The sequence below is a fragment of the Ixodes scapularis genome, unplaced genomic scaffold (genome assembly GCF_016920785.2).
Source record: "Ixodes scapularis isolate PalLabHiFi unplaced genomic scaffold, ASM1692078v2 PGA_scaffold1__304_contigs__length_218370807, whole genome shotgun sequence".
Lineage (NCBI taxonomy): Eukaryota > Metazoa > Arthropoda > Arachnida > Ixodida > Ixodidae > Ixodes > Ixodes scapularis.
Genome location: NW_024609846.1, coordinates 180,895,413 through 180,914,300, shown reverse-complemented (window position 1 = coordinate 180,914,300; position 18,888 = coordinate 180,895,413). Strand labels below are relative to the sequence as shown.

General features: G+C 44.4%; 1 protein-coding gene across 6 annotated transcripts in view; it reads right to left on the bottom strand.

The window, feature by feature from the left end:
- LOC8038489 (NT-3 growth factor receptor) overlaps positions 1 to 18,888 on the bottom strand; it is a 279,306-nt gene that overhangs the window by 17,205 nt on the left and 243,213 nt on the right. The window contains exons 6-12 of one of the 6 annotated variants that reach the window (XM_029992180.3): positions 17,978 to 18,183; positions 15,475 to 15,592; positions 8,095 to 8,271; positions 7,564 to 7,674; positions 7,387 to 7,484; positions 4,865 to 5,150; positions 1,007 to 1,313 (exon numbers count right to left, since the gene is read on the bottom strand). In XM_029992180.3, the coding sequence (XP_029848040.1) occupies positions 1,007 to 1,313; positions 4,865 to 5,150; positions 7,387 to 7,484; positions 7,564 to 7,674; positions 8,095 to 8,271; positions 15,475 to 15,592; positions 17,978 to 18,183 (1,303 nt within the window). The remainder of the gene's footprint in view (positions 1 to 1,006; positions 1,314 to 4,864; positions 5,151 to 7,386; positions 7,485 to 7,563; positions 7,675 to 8,094; positions 8,272 to 15,474; positions 15,593 to 17,977; positions 18,184 to 18,888) is intronic. The other 5 variants (XM_040220113.2, XM_040504500.1, XM_040220146.2 and 2 more) reach the window with 5 other exon arrangements.

Here is an 18,888-nt window from a genome sequence, read left to right as displayed (position 1 = left end):
TCCTGGTCAGGATGCGGTCAATATATTTGATAATGCTTTCACTCACCAACGAGCCGCAGACACCGCCTTGTCCCAGAGCCACTCTGAAGAGCTTACAGCCATACAATCCGGTCTTCTACCCAATGGAAGATATGTTTTCCAAGTTCAAATCTGACGTGAAAGATTATTTCAGTGAGCATAGCGCAGCCGGACTTGCGCGGCCTGAAGCTGCCACCTTAAAGGAATACCGATGGCAGATGCTCCAATAGGCAACGCAAGAAGCAATGCCGAGAATTCAACGTGTTGATTGCGCGGTCTATAACCGCAATCATTTCAAGTACATTGTGCCTGCCCTTCAAACCGATGGCATGTAACTCACATATTAAAATATGGAATAGACGCAATCGAAAATCAGCATCTTGACATGCAATGAAAATTTTCATGCCATTAAAAGCTTGCCTTGCACCCAATTGAAAAAAAAAATTCAAACACGTTTTTTTTTATTAAGCCTTTTGAAAATTTTCGTTAGTATTCTAAAACCGACAAAATGTCCCCGTCATTCAGTCTCAAGCTTATGTATTATGATCTAAGGATTCCCTCAAAATTGAGGAAAGAACAAGTGGCCGAACGCGCGCATACAGTGAAAAGTCATTCATGACTTGCGAGTAACTTAGACCTCTAAAACGGTAGTAGGATATGAGTTAGTAGTCTTGCTTAATTGACAGATATAAAGAGATTAAATTGAGTGACTCTCGAATTAAAATTAATGGCGTTGGGATTAAATTGTTGGCAACTTGGATTGAATTTATTGACATTGGATTAAATTGGTGTGCAGCTAGATTAAATTCAGGGGCACTCGGATTAAAAAAAGCTGGCACTTTGATTATTATCAGCGGGAAAAGCTGTAATAGTCAGCTCTCGCTTATGAACTGGTTTGATCGCATACCGAAGTTTTATATATTAAACCGCGGAAATATATAAAAAATCTTTTTTTTCTGTGTGTTTGTAGAAATGCCGGCCAACAGACCTAAGGAAGTTGTTGAGGTCCCCGTACTCCATGTACTCGAACAGGATCATGAGTGGATCGCCGTCGGTGGAGATTCCATAGAAGCGGACGATGTTAGCGTGCTGCAGGTTGGTGAGCAACTCGGCCTCGCGGTCGAAGTCGAGGCGGGCCTCGTCCACGCTCATGTTCTTGAGGGTCTTGACGGCCACCAGCGTCGTAGGCTCGTCCGGCGTGAGGTAGTCCACCGTGCCCAGGAAGACGCGGCCGAAGGCTCCCTCGCCCAGCGACTGGATAAAGCTAATCTTCTCTCGGGCTATGTGGCGAACTACTGCCGGAGTCAGTGCAGAGAGGGAGAAACACAAAGACCAAAAATATAGATATCTATGTAAAACGGCTGTAGTTGGCCCGCCCTACAATTTAAACCCTTACGAAAAAATTTTGAAACAGTTCCTACATCATTGTTTTTAAATTAACGTATTGAGGCTATAGACATTTTAAAGAAAATCTATCCACTTTTTTATCCATTGTCTATAGCTTTATGGCAGACACTTTGTGCTCTCTGTATAAAGACAGTATACGAAATTGGATAGAAATTACATAGAGTACAAATCGAAATTCCAACAACTTTTCTATTTCCTTTTTATAGGCACCTGCCAGTTTTTGACGAAATAAAAAAAAAAAGTAAATAATTTCACAGGATAAGCGAGGTATTTGAGAACACAATTTTAATGTGCAACGTATTCATACTCCCACTAGATCTGTCTAGACGCTTTACTTTGCCTTCAACTGCGTATATCCATCTATCTAGTGCAGGGGTCTCAAATACGCGGCCCGTGACTCGCTGGAATGCGGCCCGCAGGCAACTGGCTGCGAACCTGAATAATGCGACGTGTAGAATGACAGTGCGCGAGTCAAACGTCCCAGCACATATCAGAAGCGCAGGGAGAGTTTGGAGAAACCAATGGTCTAGCTGAAGGTATAGAACATATATAGAAGGACGAACTCGAGCGTTCGTGGGTCTTTAAAGTAGCAGCGGTCTTAACGACGCTTACTACGTGGACATTTCTCGGCCCGATGAAAAAAGAAGAAGGAAAGTAAACTAATAAGAAAGAAATATTTCCGCTGGAATTTACAAAATCAACTATAAACGTGGGTGAACAATATGACCCCCCCCCCCCCCCCCCCCCCCCTTTGCGAGTGCTGCAGCAATCACTCCAACCAGAAAGTTTCCTGTTAAAAATGATTGACGTCCACGTTTCTGTTCCTCGGTCCTGAGTTTCCACGTTGCAAGTTAAGCAACTCGGAGCTATCTTCTTTGCTATTCCGATTAATTTCATTTTTTTTTTAGTTACAGCTGCGAGTAGATGGGTCAGTCAGGAACATGCCTTAGCGCTCTCCTCGGAGAGGACTTTGTTAAAATCTCTTAGACCTCGGAACACGCCCACTCTTTATAAAACTTCTACACCCCCCCCCCCCCCCCCCCCCCCACAGACACACACATACACTTAGCCTCCTCCACTTCAATGAAACCCAAGCTTTTAGAGCACACACGTACATGCGGGCTAGAAATTATTCAATACTTCATCATGAAGTAATCCATAATAACGCAATGGACCTCGGTTTCATTGTCAACTGCCGAAATTGCTTCCCTATACAACCTGAGCTCTCACGATATTCTCTCTTTTATCTTATTACCTTTTTATTTCTCTTTCTGTTTTTGTTTTTATTTTTCCCAAGTTTTTTTTCTATCGTATATTTATTTCTCTCTCCTTCCTTTTCTGTCTTCCCCACCCATCGCCCCTTTTCTTTTTTATCTCAGTTTTCTCTGAGTCTGGGAAGGACAATATACTGTGATGAGTATCTTGGGTTGCGTGTTTTCGGCAAATACCGATAAACTCCGAAAGTTAACTCTCGAGACGGTTTTATGCAAATCAAAGAAAGAAAAAAAAATCAATTTGGAACAGTCCTTGCATACGAAAAGCGGGTAGAATATCTTTATCTAGAGCATTGTCTCGTGTCGATCTAGACTACAGCCTGCAATGAACTGTCTGTGAGGCTACATCTTTCTTCTTAACCCTACACCTTACCTGACTTACTCATTTCATTGGTACGGGGACGTTTTGTAAAAGTCATTCGTATGTTGCTTGGAGGTCGGGAAGTCCGATGCGCATGTCCTAGTTCATTCGAGATAAGTCCCGAATAAAATAGATTGTTTGTTCGACATTAAAAATAAATACTGAGAAACACCGAACTTGCGGGGAAAATAAACCCAGAAAAAACGCCCCCGAATTCTATATATAAAAAAAGATAGACCCCGAAAACACGCATCCCTACTTATAACGTAGGTCCTTTTGCTATCGGTGTATCAGTCCGCGCTCTTGAATCGCGAACACTTGTCACACGCGTGGGATTGCTAACTGATTCGCCGCCTACCATAAAGGTAGCGATTCGGCTAGACAGCTCGTGTGGAGGTGCTAGGTACACGTTGTCTCTAGGCACTTTAATTTTAGAGCGAGAATAGAACGAAGGCTCATTAATTTTCTTTCTGCTTCAAGCGATGTGGGCCAGGCCAAAGCGAATCCTGCACAGCTACCTGAACTATATCGTCGAATGGGCCTTTCGTATTGTTAGAGACTGTACCTATTTTAGAGGCATACAGTGTTCCGCAATATGAAAGACCCATTCGCCGAGGGGGTTTATGCGGCGGCGCTAAACACACATTGGCCAGAGATTCTTTTATTCCCTCGCCCTCAAAATCTAGACCTGTTCGAAGCGACTCCAGCACAGCCGCCGTAAACTGCCTCGTTGAAAGGGCTATCATATTGTCGGAGACTGTATTGCCGGAAACAAATATTTAAGGGAACAGTTAATCTTTCTTCTTTTCAGTTTCACCGCTCCCGCAAACTTTGTTAAACCTCAACATGTCAAACAGTATGTAGTTTGGGATCTAAACTGCCTCGTCAGGATCATACCATGTTCCGAAGTTTGTGGGTACATATAAAAAATCCGCAAAGCCTGTTCCCTTTCATATTGTTGCCTATAGTAGCGTTATTATCGTGTGATGTCCCTTTCTGTCCTTTTCTCTCCCTTCAAATCCTGTTTATTCTTTCATTTTTTTCAGTCCCAGTCCACATTGCAGTATTCGGGTCTAACTGTGCGACACTGTGCTCCGTCATTTGTTGCGATACTTCTGTTATTCGCTGTCATTGCTTACCTGCATGCTCTGCAAAGAAATGAACGCACATGTTTTTTTTTTGTTTTTTGTTTTAAAGTAAATAATTAGACGAAGAGTTGTATATTCACTTCGAATGTAGTGTGTTCTCGTATAATAAGCTTTATATAAATGCCGTAAAAAAAGCTGAGGAAGTTTTACTTATTTCTGTAAAAGGATAATTGAGCACGTATATTGTTACAGGCACAACAACTGCGTCAATATTTCCTAAACGGCCTGAAATGGGACAGGACATTCTGGGTACATATTTTCTGTAGGCTCTCAAGCACAGGACAGCGCGATCTGCCTAGCCTGGAACACATGAGCAACATATTAGCAAAACAAACATACAAACGTTGAAAAAAAAGTTTTAGTAAATTTATGCCAATCTCTCCACAACCATTATTTATTTCTATCTGTCTTTCTCTCCCTCGCTATTTCTCATTTTTCGAAAGAAACAGAACACACAAGAGTATTCGCGGTGCGGAAATGGCCATATGTTTTAAACGAGACGAGTTTTTCTGTTTGCTTGCAATAAATGCGCCCATTGCTCGAAAATAGCGACTCAAACTTTCTCCCACATTCCGATTTTCGTCCGGTTTCGGGATTATTTTTCGCGCCTGATTTCGAGCCAATGAAGGCCTGGGTGAACGAGCCTGCGAACGCACCTGTCTTGCCGTTCTTCATGGTGTCCTGGAAGTAGTTGGGGTAGTTGGGGTTCTCGACCATCCTGGTCATGTTGAGTGGGATGCGCTCCTTGCCCACCACGCGCTTGCGGTCGAAGCAGCGCCGTCCCCCGGGCCGCATGGAGAGCCAGAGCCAGGCGCAGAAGCGGGTGCCGTCGGCCGCGTAGTTCTCCTGGCGGAACTGGCACCAGCGCAGGGCGACCAGCGCACCCACCACGCTCACCAGCACCACGAGCACGCTCAGCGTCACGATGATCGGGATCTGCTGCTGCCCGACAAGGGGCCCAACGAACGTTAATTCCACACTCCCGGTGCGCCCGGTTTTAGTTCTAAAGCGTGTATTGTTTTTTCTTGTAACCGCCACCCCCAAATCACGAAATGTGCGTCCGTCCACGCCGTCCGTGAAATTCCCTCTGGATTAGCGGGGGGAAAGGACGTCATGTGACTTATATACCAATTCAGTTTGCCCGCTAACTTTAGAGGGAAAATCGACATCACGTCAGCAGAGGTCACGTAACCTATGTACCAAAACAATGTTTCCGTTAAATCTGGCGGGAAAAATATTGTCACATGTCCTATGCACGAAGTCTGTTTCCAGTTTAATTTAGTGTGGAAATTGACGTCACGGACATGTACATATTATTATTTCAATTTCCCCGCTAAATTTCGCAGAAAAAGAAATGTCACGCGATGTATACGCACCAAGTCAGTTTTCACGCTAAATTGGTAAAAACTAGGTTCTTAACTCCCTGAATGCATTTCTTGCATTATAATAAGGATTTCATGTTTTCGGAGTTTATTACTCCTGAAATTCGTAGGGCGTTTTTTGGAGTTTATTTTTTGGCCAGATTCGGAGTTTACCGGAGTTTATTCTTAGAAGATTCCCGATTCTTCGAAGTAGGGTGTTTATTTTTGCTATGTTTCCAAATGTTCATGATTGAAAATAAAAGTATACGAGCTGTGATCAAAAAGTTCCGAGACTGATTTTGTAGCATAAACAGAGAGTGCAGCACACTGATGCGCACGCAGCAGTCGAAGACAGGGACCTTCCTGCGTCATTATGCCAAAGGGCGTTGCTCTGTGAACATTTGGAACTGCGCAACACGAGTTTGACCACGTGCACGAGCATAATGACCATCTCTCCATAGACTGCAAACCAAAGCGAGAACGAACATCAATTTTACGTCAAACTCGACAAATCGAAAACATAGACCTCTCAAGTAATTAAGAAGGCTTATGTCAAAAAGCAGTGAGGTGTGCGAGCTGTTTTGAGTGGCACTGGCGCCTCAGGAATAACAGAACATCAGTGAAGTAAAAAAAGAGATCGGGTAAGGTCGCCCTACCACTTGTTGCCTTCCAGCGATGTTCTGCCGTTACCGAGGCGCAAGTGCCGCTTAAAACACTTTGCACAATTCACTGCCTTTTAAGCCTGCGGAATTATTTCAAAGATCTCTGTTTTATGTTTGCCGAGTTCGACGCAGAATTGATGTTCGTTCTTGCTCTGGTTTGTAGTCTATGGTGAAATCGCTACTGTGCGCGTGCATGCGGTCATAAAAGCTTGTGTAGCGCAGCTCCAAATGCGTGACCGCAGCGTGTAGCGCAGCTTTAGAAGCGTTATTTGTAATAAACTGCTTCTTTTTTTTTTATAGACATTTTGACTTAAAGTTCTGAGTTTTACTGATGAGAAGTATTATACTAATGAGAAGAACACGATGGTCTCTAGAGAGCTAATAACCTTTCGTGTGAACTCTTATATAATGAAAGACCCCATTATCTAAAAAGGAAAAGAAAAAAAAAAAAAGATGTGAAGGTGAGTGGTTGTCCTCGTGGCCAAGCAACTTCAAAAAGTCTGTGTCAGCCAATGGGTACACGCCATCGGAAGATTCGGAGCTTTTTAATATACTGTTAACTGGTTTCCACTATTAGTCACTGACATCTGAAAGAAAGCAGGGCGTAACTTCTTATGTTCACGGTCGTCGCATTGTGATTCGTTCTTCGGGATTTTTATTGGCAATGCCACAAGCTCATTGGCTCTGGAGCGATAATGAAGTGCCAAGGACTCACCTCGCCCTGCGCTTTTTTAGGCTATCAGAAACTATGCGGAGCGCAAGTTCGTCTGATACTTTTGCCGGGGTTGTGGTGACGTCAGAACGACGAGCTCTGACTGGTTCTGATAGAAGGATAGTGGGCAGACCTCAAGGCAGCTTGCTTTTATATCTACCCACTATCCTTCAATCAGGGCAAATCAGAGCTCGGTGTTCTGACGTCATCTCAGCCCCTGCAGAAAGAAGCAGACGAACTTGCGCTCCTCATAAAGTATACCATCAGACCTGCAATTGTTGCAGCTCATCTGTTTGTATTTCTCACAGCTTGTGGTGCTGCACCGCTATCTTCATTCAGTACGTTCACATCACCGACCAATGGCACGCGTGCTTTAATGACGCGACACGACGTTGACAATATGAAAAAAGAAATGAAAAACAATTTAAAGTCGATGCACTTACGATGTCGACGTCGACATATGGTTCTCTCTCCTGAATGCGGGGCTTCCCGGACGGCACTGGCGGCCTGTGCCGGGGGTTGTTATTGTTGTTGTGAGGTACTGGAAAAGAAAACACTGGGCTATGGTAATGGCAGACCCTTCGTGGGACCCCGGTCGGCACGTGGCGACTTGGGCTTACTTCCGGGGAACGTGACCTCGAGTGTCTCGTTGGCCGTGCCGAACTCGTTCTCCACCACCAGAGTGTAGAAGCCCGCGACCGAAGAGATGGGACTCAGGAACTCCAAGAAGCCTGATCGTCCATCCGTCCACGAGATCGATGGAGAGTGGGGAATGAAAAATAAATTCACATTAGTGCACGCTTTCAGAGGAGTCGGTGGCACACGCGCGCAAACACGTTTCTTGAGCGGCATGTCAAGCCCACCCAAAGTCACGAATGATAAGTGCAGGAAAGAGTTTCAGTCGTCGTCCTGCCTCCAGCGCTAGCTTCCTAAACCTTCGATGACACTTTGACGTCTCGTGAGCATCGAGCCTGCACGCGCAGCCAGAGCACGGTGGAAGGCAACATACGCGTGCTGGAGGCCCGGGCGTTCGAAAGACACACCCTGCCATTCTTAACATGTCAATAATTCCAAATAGCGGAAATACATACACACACACACAAGAAAAAAAAAAGGCGTGAGAGAGACGAGCGACAAGTGGCACTTCGCACCTCGGTAGGAAGCGGTGTCGGTCTTTTGATGGATGTAATTGTACTTCTCCGGGTCCCGTTCCAGTGGCCGGTCATTGATGAACCAGCTCCAGTTGAACATGGGGTAGGCGACCACGTCGTACTGAATGTGATGATTGAACCGTTTGCCCATCTTCATCGACGTTATCCTGGGAGGTGCTGCAGAGTTCCAAAGATTGCATCCAAATTATACTGGGGTATTCGTAACTATATTTAATGTTGCCTAGTTATATTCACTCGTGGCCTCGGATTCCGCAAGTCATTTGCGCGGGCATGTGTTTTCGTCTAGCGACTGGGTCGTATGACCATTGCAACGATGCTGTCATGAATACAAGATGTGAAACTCAGAAAATTCACAGTATTCAGACCTAGTAGGGCAGTTCACTTGTTAACTAAATTATGCGAGAGGACTAGATCTACCAGAGTTTCTACGTGCGCACAATTCTGGATACGCTCGATTTTGGATGCTTCCACTCTGTACTAGAGCACTGCACGGGCTCGGGCCGGCCCGAAAGCCCGGGCCCGGCCCGGCCCGCGGGCCGGGCTCGGGTCGGGTAGCACGTATTCTTTAGGGCCCGGGCCGGGCTCGGGCTTGGCAAAAAAAGTTTCCGGGCCGCGTTGGCCCGGGCCGGCCCGGGCCGTGCCTGGTCAGCCGTGTGCCGTAAATTTTAGATTGTTAATAACAAAAAGTTTCCACATTAATCATTTAGGTTCATGAAAAAAAAAAAAAAAAAAAACGCGAGGTGCAAGGTCGTGACAGCGCCGTTAAAATATTAACAAAAAGGTGTCTCGCAGTTAGAAAGCCTTCAAGCGGATAAAAGGAAACATGAACTCCACCAGCATACGGGGAGAGTGCGGGCAAGATAACGAGGGCACTCCGGTCGCAGGGTACAACATGATTGTCTTTTTCCTTGGCTTTTCAAATTAAAAAAAGAAAAGCGTTACCCCGACTTTGTACTTTGTACGAATTGGAGGAGTATCTACACGGCAAGAAAGACTACTCGTGCTCAGGAGTGTCTGAGCTTTGTGACTTCAGGAGAGCGCACGAGAAAGAATTCCCGAAACTGTCGATTCTGATTCTATCCAAACGCATCCTGTGCATCACTGCTACAAGTGCTAGCAGCGAACGGAACTTTAGCGCGGCGGGCTACATTATGCAAGCAAGACGGACCTGCCTGAAGAGAGAGTCCATGGACAATTTATTGTTTCTGCACAAAAATATGTAGGAAGAAAATTTCTCTTAAACGAATTGAATAGAACAACGAAAAGTGCAATATCCCTTCAATAAATTCATAAATAAAAAATTCACCACTTTTGTCTCAAGGATTTTCGGTGTGCCATGACTTCAATGACTGTCGCAAATGATGCGCATATTTCACCCATACTCTCGACAATACATATTCTAAGTCGACATATTTATGGTATAAAAAAAACTCGGTCCCAGTTTTCCGGCTCGGGGCGGGCTCGGGCTCATATTTGAAAATGTTATCGGGCTCGGGCCGGACCCGGGCCGTGTCTCTGCCGGGCCGGGTCGGGCCGGGCCTAGAAATAAAATATTCTGTCGGGCTCGGGCCGGGCCCGGGCCGTGTCTCTACCGGGCCGGGTCGGGCCGGGCCTAGAAATTCCGGCCCGTGCAGTGCTCTACTCTGTACACGGTAGGTCGTCATTATTTAGGTATCCAGTGTGCCAATGAGAATATTTGGTGGTTCATAAACTGAATATGCCATGAATGACAATGTTTTACATCTCACCTATAGCGCGGGTGGTTTTAATTCTAAAAAAATAAGACAAAAAAGAGGGCGGGGGGGGGGGGGGGGGGGCAGTTACGTGGGTTCCGCCTTTACCGTGTATTTATTAGGCTTAGCGGACATTACATAAAAGAATAACTGCAACGACAAGCTGACTGATTAACTAAATTTGTTAATTAAATATTGAAATATTGTCACGGGCCATCTCGCACTTGCAGTATCAATGGCAGCCATTATGAGGGGCTAAGTGTTAAAAAAAAGTTGGCGAAATGCCAACGGGATTTTAGATATTAATAAAAAATTCAAACATTTGTCAATTGTAGTTAAATAAAAAAAAAATGTTCTGCTTATGCGAAGGCCGCGAAAGCAGCGAAAGCTCGAACTAAGACTGGCTTCCGGAATTCGTTACTTCCACCTCCTCCACGACTCACTCGTTCTCATTTCGCCTGAAATAAGCACCAGATCGCTTCATTCTAAAACGCCGCTTAACGCAACGCAGTCTTCAAAAAAAAAAAAAAAGTTCAATTCATTTGGCGTTAGGAAGGTTTAGTAAACCGTTTTGCAACTGTGATACAACCGAACCGGGATAGCCGTTCGTGTAAAAGAACGTCCGCTCTCGACTGCGTCTCTTCGATCACAGAATTGCCGTTTTACTCAAAGAGAAAACATGCCAGAGGCTGGAACTCTGAACAGGAGCGGCGCGCAATAGGTACTAGCACTTGTGAAAATCGTACAAAATGAAACTGAAAGAAAAACAATGACAGCTTTGCTACGTCTGCTAAAGAGATTCTAGAGGCCCCTTCAGTGCGGGCATGACCAAGTAATGAATCAAACAGGGCAGTGTCGTCCCTGACTTTTACAGTGTATAGGGTGCCGCTTGTCGCGGCTTTTCCTTGCACACTGTGAATGATGCGGCGCCATTCTATTCGTACCACCGCTCGCACATCCACAGAACGCGTCGACCTTACGTTTCGCCGAAAAGTGCTAGAAGAGTTGCAAATAAAAAAAAAAATATATATAAAAAAAATCATTTCGGAAAGAGTTGTTATACTTTTATTTTCATGACATGCTTAGACCACAATAAGGATTTTTCTAAGCCCATTACGTCTTTAAAGATATCATAGGTTCATCTTTTTGTCCTCTTTTGGTCTGCGATGGCACCTTGATTTTTACACGTTCATGTGTTTATATCGCCGCTGTGTTGCCCCTTCCCAAGGGTAAGCCATTGATGATATAAACAGGAAGTTACTAGAAAAACCTTTATTTACTTTGCTCACGTTCATTTTCCAACTAAAACACTGTTTATTAACAACTGAAAAAACAAAAACAAAAACGGATTGCAGTAATTATTGATTTCTTTCGCCTCAACTGATCGTTTGTGAACAAACGATCGGTCTCAAGAGCTGTTGGACACGCGCACCTATATTACCTGTACTTCTATCCCATGCGTGCAAATTCACTTTTAATGAAAAAAAAAAAAAAAAAAAAAAACGGATTGCAGTAATTATTGATTTCTTTCGCCTCAACTGATCGTTTGTGAACAAACGATCGGTCTTAAGAGCTGTTGCACATGCGCACCTGTACAACCTGTACTTCTATCTCATGCGTGCAAATTCTCTTTTAACGCAAAAAAAAAAGAAAAAAAAGAAAGCTGCCCCGTAACTTGACGAGCCGTCCACGAACTTCAGCAGTTCATTGATTTCGGTAGCTGGTGTCTTTCTATTTTTTTATTAATTCGCGAAACCAGTGATAATTGTAATCCCGGCAAGACATTCGTATTTCATGGGGGAGAAAAAAAGGCAGGAGCGATAATATATATATCGATGTGTTTTATTTTTGGTTTCAAAAGTGCTTATTTGTGTTTTACTTGTTGTTATTTCCACCCCTGCTTGGGCCAGTCTTTAGCCTGCGATATGTTTTAATAGTAATAAAAAAAAATAGCGGCGGTCAATTGATTTGCGAGGCAGGAATGAGGGTGCAATGTATAAACCGGCAAGTTTTTTGAACCAACAGTATTGTTTAAATGACGCTATTGCACTACCGACTTCAAAAGGAAGCTGAGGACCTTTTTAAGAAATCTGAGTTAGAGGCGGACTACTATAGATTTCTATCCCGTGATTTCAGTTATCGCACTTAACTTGGGCTGAAGTACATTTAAAGCGCGTTTACTTTGAAAAATACGTGCAGCGATTGCCGCAGGGCATGCGGCGAGCCTTTCTGCCGCCTGGTATCTGTCGAAAGCGTCGTGACGTCATTTTCGGCCTCTCCGAGTCAGCTAGTTGGCGAGACAGGGGAATCTAAATTCACTTTAGGTTGATTGCCGTTTACTCCACTTTGTCAAGTTTTCTTCCCGGCTTTCGCTCTATCCTGCGCCTCTCTCCTGCACAATGGCGGACTAAAACCTCAAGGTCACGGCAGATTTCGTCCCCTCCTATATTCCTGAGCCTCGAGTTTTCGCTACCATGAATCATCACCAGCTCGATTGTTTTTTTAAAGTATTATTGTGCAGATTTTATGCGTTTGGTTAAATTCGAAGGCAAAAACACACACAGAAAAAGGTGATGAGATCAGTGCCGTGGCCCTTTCGACGCAGTTTGATTGGCTCATCGGGTCCCAGCGTTGCCAGTGCTTCGACGTTCGCTATCTTACTTGCACGTTCCAGGATGTTCGTTGTTTCGACATTGTACAGTAGTTTTAACCTGCTAGTAATGGGCACGTGATTTTTGAAAGGGGTCTTTTGGCGATTACGACGCTCCTACTAATAAGACCGCAAAAAAACGCAAGTCATACAATCTTTAATGTGCCTACATTGAGGCGTTCACAGTTCTCTAGGAATTCAAAGACCCCTTCAACTTCCCATATATAGGGTGGTCCAAGTCACCAGGCTCGATCTAAAATGGACCGTAAAAATCGACACCTGCACGTAGCACAAAACTTTTCGGCAAAGGTATAATTCAAAGATCGTTTTTTTCTTGTGAATTTACGAAGCGTAGCTCTCTTTCTGTAAAAAATAAGGCCAAGAAACTTGCCAGGGTCTACGGCGGGCAGCGACGCAGACGACGGGGGTCTAGTAGCGGGGTGTGTTTGGCATTCGTATTGATAGATGGCGCTATCTCCTTATCGCGACGGCTCGCAACAACCGTGGTTTATTGAAGTGAACATAATCCTTTTGAAATGCACCTTCGGTTAAAAAAAATAAATGCGGACAATAAAAGCAAAACTAGTAAAAAAACGCGTCTGCGTAACGACGGCGCTTTTGCTGCCAACGGATTTCGTGTGCGTGTCGTCTGCTTTCTTTCGCTGGTCGGCTGCACTTTCGGACGCTGCTCCCGACGCCCATCTATCAATATAAACTTCAAACACGCCCCGCTACTGGACTTGGTCGTCTGGGTCGTCGCCCGCTGTAGACCCTGGCAAGTTTCTTGGCCCCATTTTTTACAGAAGAAGAACTACGTTTTGAAATTTTACAAGAAAAAAAAAAACGACCAGTGAAATACACTTTTGACGAAAAGTTTAGATTACTACGTGCAGGCGTCGATTTTTACGGTCCATTTTAGATCGAGCCTGGTGACTTTGATATATATATATCTATATATATCTATCTGTCTATCTATATATATATATAACTGAGAAGAAAAAACCCTTGGTGAAAACAGCAACAACGGAATCAATCGTCCGTTGTTGCTGTTTTCACCAAGGTTTTTTTTCTTCTCAATTATACCCACGCCTTCGGCCTCCCGCCACCATGCCCGTTATATATATATATATATAGTTTAAAGGATTGAAAAAAAGGAAAAAAAAGAAAGGAAGAACGAAAGAAACGGAAGGCGGTCGCGTTCAGAGTCCAGATCCCTCGACCACCTGTGCGCGCTGCCCTGTCGGCCCCAATTGTGACTTTCATCAATTTCTTTAAGAGACGTTTTCTTTAGTTTTTTTTTTCTTTTGCTACAATCTTCCTCGGCACTAATATTGAGCGCCACTTCTACACTACATAGACAGGATTCATTTCACTAAAATTTCCAGCCTCTGGACGCTTCCTCTGCGAGCTGAATGGCAATTTCGTGATCGACGCGGCGCAAATGAGAACGAACCGACAGCAATGATACCGCGTATCTCGTCCAAATATAGTATCGCACCTGCCCCCCCCCCCCCCCCCCCCCCCCGAAACGGTTTCTGAAAACTTCCTAAAGCAATTAAAATGAATTAATTTTTTTTTCGTGGAGAATGCGTTGCGTCATGCGACGTCACAGTGCAGCGATGTGGCGATTATTTCGAGCGAAATGGAAACAGACGAGTGGCGGAAACGGCGAGAGAGGTATTGCAATTTCGGAAGCGTAATCGTCGTTCGAAATTTCGTCTCCTGGTTTCGTCTTCGTGTGAGAAATGCCCATTGGACCGCAGAAAGAGCGCCGGAACTTCGTTCTACAACGATGCAAACACACAAGTGTGACATAGTCGTTTTGCGACCCTCGTCATTATATCGGAAGCGTGTATACTTGGTGGACGCACCGACGTCACGCTGCCGAGATAATAGAGTTTTAATGGATCGTTCCGACGACTCCGATGGGAATACCCGATACTCCGTCGCCGCCTTTGCGCATGAATTGTATCGTTATCGGGGGTATCGGAGCTATCGGGACGATCTAAGGAAACTCTTTCTTAGGAGGGAGTTTTACTAGATTGTTTCGACGCTTCCGTAACGACACTCGACAAGGATACATCGGAGTTGTCGGAACGAACACCTAGAACTCCCTAATGACGAAGCGCCCAAAACGAGAACGTCAGTCATTCATGTCATCATGGACGGGAGTTTCGGCGTTCCTTTCGGAGCCCAGCTATAAAGCTACTTGACAAAAACGCAAACCGCAACAACAACAACAACAACAACAACAACAACAACAAAAAGGTTAATGCTTAACAACAACAAGAACGCTAATTGTTAAAATCGATTTAGCCTCTAGCAAGGACTTCCTATGAATCTGAAGCTGTAAGATGGTTGTTAAGCTATTAATTAGACAAAGAGTAATCAAAACAAGAGTGGTTATTAGCCACCTTATTATGTCGGTTCTTACCGTATCTAATTTCCGCCGACCCCGATAAATACAGAGCGAAGACAGATATCTAGAAACAGTCACCCACTTAATGGCAACAGAAATAATAAAACAAAATTTCTGTTGCCAGTCAATGTTACCAACACGCTCTTCAGTTACTGTGAGTCACACACTTGTTAAAAAAAGTTTCTTCGGATTAAAATTAAACAGCCCAGCATAGCTTTTAGCCTCACCCAACAGAAGAAAATAACTTTAAATTTGTAATTTGTGACGTAGCCACGTCTGCGTTGCAACCATGGCATACACTTTTATAGTTATAAATAAGGCAACTTTAGTTTATAAAAACAAACAACAACACTTAGAATGAAAATTTTTGAACAAGTCGAAACGCGGAAACGATAAATTCGAAGTCAGGGGGAATCGTTTTTTAGTTCAATAATAATAAAAAAAGTACGACTTCCTCCGAGAACGAGCGAATACAAAAAACAAAACAAAAAACGATATACGCAAGAAAGACGGGACACTCGGTTGAAAGGGAGTGAGTGCTTCCTGAAATAACTCACTGAAGATGGTGAGGTTGACGTCCGCCTTGGATCGTCCCACCAGGTTGTCGGCGTAGCAGCGCAGGGGGCCGTTGGCGGTGCCGTCGACGCGGTGCAGCACCAGCTCGGTCGTGGTCACCTGTGCCGGAGCGCCCACTCGTTCGAGCAACTTACAGAATTGATTGATTTTATACCAGGTCACTCGAATTGATCAGTTTCTCTCTCTCTCTCACTCTCACTTCTGTACACCTAATATTCACTTCCCTCACAAAAAAAGTAAAAAGATGCTTATTCTAAGGACCCCTTAAGGCCCTTCGGCCTTAAAGCCTTAGGGACGCAAGGCCCTCACCACGCCTTGCGTCCTTGAAGCTGCGAACACACTGCTAATATATAATACAGAAGACGGTCTATGGTTTGAGGTGCGTTTCTTCCTTGTGTGTGTGGGTGTGCGTCGTGCAAAAAAAAGTCTGCAGGCACGTTGGAAGCATACATGGTATATATGAGGCAACGTACTTGGAAGACGCTTGAGTCGTGTCCGCGGATAAATTCTCTCGTCGTGTCTGCGGAGAACTCTGTGCATTCCGTACGATGTACGAGCAGTACGACTGCGCGGCCTTAAGCTGTCACCGACTCTATGCACCTAATATCTCCCATTCACACGGCCAGCATAAAGGTACCTTTAGCACTGCAATCGGTGAATCAGCCCGCGCTCTTGGGTCGCGAGCACATGCCATGCTTGGAGAATCGCGAAAGGATGCGCTGCCGGTCATAAAAGGTTTCTTAGCCAAAGGGGTGCCAATTCATGATGGCGTGAACGGGGGGAGGGGGGGGGGGTGCTCTACTAACGGAAAATGCCCCCCCCGATAAGATGCCCTTCCATATCGCTTTCCCAAAAGGCAGTTCATGGTTCTCTTTTAGGTTATACTCTTGGACGAGAAAGCTTCCACTACCATAGTTACGGACTTCACCGAAGAAGAATATGCACTACTGAATAGTCACTTCCAGCGTAAAAAGCTCAGGGCGAAAACTTTCTTCCCTACACTTCTTAAGCTGTCAGTGAATATATGGGCGTCGAATGATAATTTTAATCCAATGAATTGACACCCTTTAGTCGATTAATTAATTGACTAGTAGGTTTTGTTTATTCCCACGTATAATTTTTCAAAAAGGCAAAATTAACTTCTGTTTTTTTTTTTTTTTTTTTGCCCTTGCTGACTAGTGATAAACCGCGCAATGTACAATTTTCGATTTTCAATCAAACTTGACGCGTTGTTGAAACAGTCAAGAGACACTCACACTCAAAAGTATTACTTCATCCGCAGAAGCAGAGATTCGTCGATATTTTCCGGCAATATAGCCAACTCCCTCGATGGTTCGCAACAGTCTCTGCTGCGCTGAACGGACACTGGCACGGCGTTCATGTGACCGGGACACTATAAACGTCTCCACCTTGTTTGGGTTTACAAATCTCGCCCCTACAGTTTACTTTAGGTCAAAAGTTCACCCAAAATTTGCCTTCATACAGGTGTATTCGTTCGCGTCTGCGCAGTGCAAACGGTCCATTTTATAAATGTTTTTGTTAGTAAAACTTTAACCGATTCAAAATTAATCACGATTAAAGGATTAATTGATGAACCGGTAGGTTAATAGATTAAGTACCCATTCGTAAATATAATCACCTTATAAATATAATTTTCTTCTTGGAGTACAGTTCCTCCAAAATTGGTACCAAAGAGAAATTCAGGAGTACTACGGGAGTAAGTAAGCTCCTAAAACGATCAATTAAACGTTCATTACATACGGTAATCTAACTACGACTTTTAAATCATGCTAGATTATGGACCTTTTGGAAGGATGTTAAAAAAAAAGTTATATTTTAGGGATTACCAAGGGGGATAATTGAATTTGATGAACTTTCATAACCATCTTCTTACCTTGCCCCTCTATAGTATCATTTTACATATCTAGCGAGCGAAGCGGTTGGAGGCAGTTTAAAGTTTTATTTTACATTGCGTACAACCGAACAGAAGTTGTTTCAGGAACCTGGATGCAAAATGTTCGACACTAGGAGAGGTCAGTGACTAACGGAGGGGAGGAGTCAAGAGCACACGGGGAATTTTTTGGGCACTCGAAAGACTACTGGGCGATGAAGAACACTTTCGCATCAAAAGAGGAGCTTCAAAGAGCCCCTTATAGAATTTTCACGAAGGACCCCCCTAGGGGGTGCTTAAAATAACTTTTTAGCGTGCAAGATATGGACAAGCCGATGAATCCCTAAGAGTTCTTTTACGATCAGATTTTATTAGAGTGTACAGCCTACCCAGTAATCAATCTCTAACTAGCGCTCGGTGTTTTGACGTTACCGCGCGCTCTCATTTCTTCCTCTCCCCCAGTTTCTACCCGTATAGGCGTTCGGGGGGAATGGGGCAGTGTCGATTCACCAGCAGTAAACATAGGCCTGTCGCCCACAACTCAGGAACAAGCCCAGCTATTTGAGCCGACGTAATAGGGCCCCATTTCTCACCTGGATGGTGCCGATGAGCTTTCCCTCCGCGTCGTGCTGTTCTTCGACCGAGGAGGTAGTTTTGAGCTCGTAGGGTGCCGCCTGCACCCGTGCCGTGTCCCAGTGGACGCGAGGGGCAGGCTTCCCGCGGCCCCGGCATGTGAGCGTCACGCGCTCGCGCTCGTACACCCGCGCGCTGACGTTGACCACTTCCACCTCGGGCACATCTGCGAGCAAAAAAAGAAGAGACGCCTGGTTTAAACACGTGTCATAACATTTCGGTGTTCCTAAAGAAAACGCCTTCAGGGTATTAGTCCTATGTTCTTAAAAAAACAAAGAATAACAAAACTATAAAAAACTCAACAATTAAGCGTTACTTCTTTTATTTATTTATTTCAGAAACCCTAAAGGCCCAATGGGTATTACATTGTTAATGGTCCAAGGGACATTACATTGCTGTAAAATGAGTCAAGCAAGAAATCCAACAGAAAAAAACAATACCACACAAATACTGTCAACAACACACTATGAACCATCCTAGAGCATATTCAAAAACAAGAAACGTCGGCTAAAATAAGGATCCTTCTATGCATTCAATGATATAAAAAGCACTCATAAACTGCAAACCACAAAGACAATAAGCTTAAATTAATATACAGATTCAGAAACTAAATGTCAAAACTAAGAAGAAAACAGAAAAAGGGGGGAGGTCTAGATTTCAATTTCAGCTTCGAGGAGCGAAAGGACTGCAGTCTGGAAGGCAGAAGATCCTGTTAAAGTGACTGTGCATGCACGTAGCGAATTCCAATCATTTATTGACAATAATAAGGGGCAGTTGATATCTCGCGGTACGTGCGAATACTGGCGAAACCTTCAGTGCATGTTCGGTAAAGGCAGAAATGCGATGCGCTGGCCGAATATGAGAAAATGCG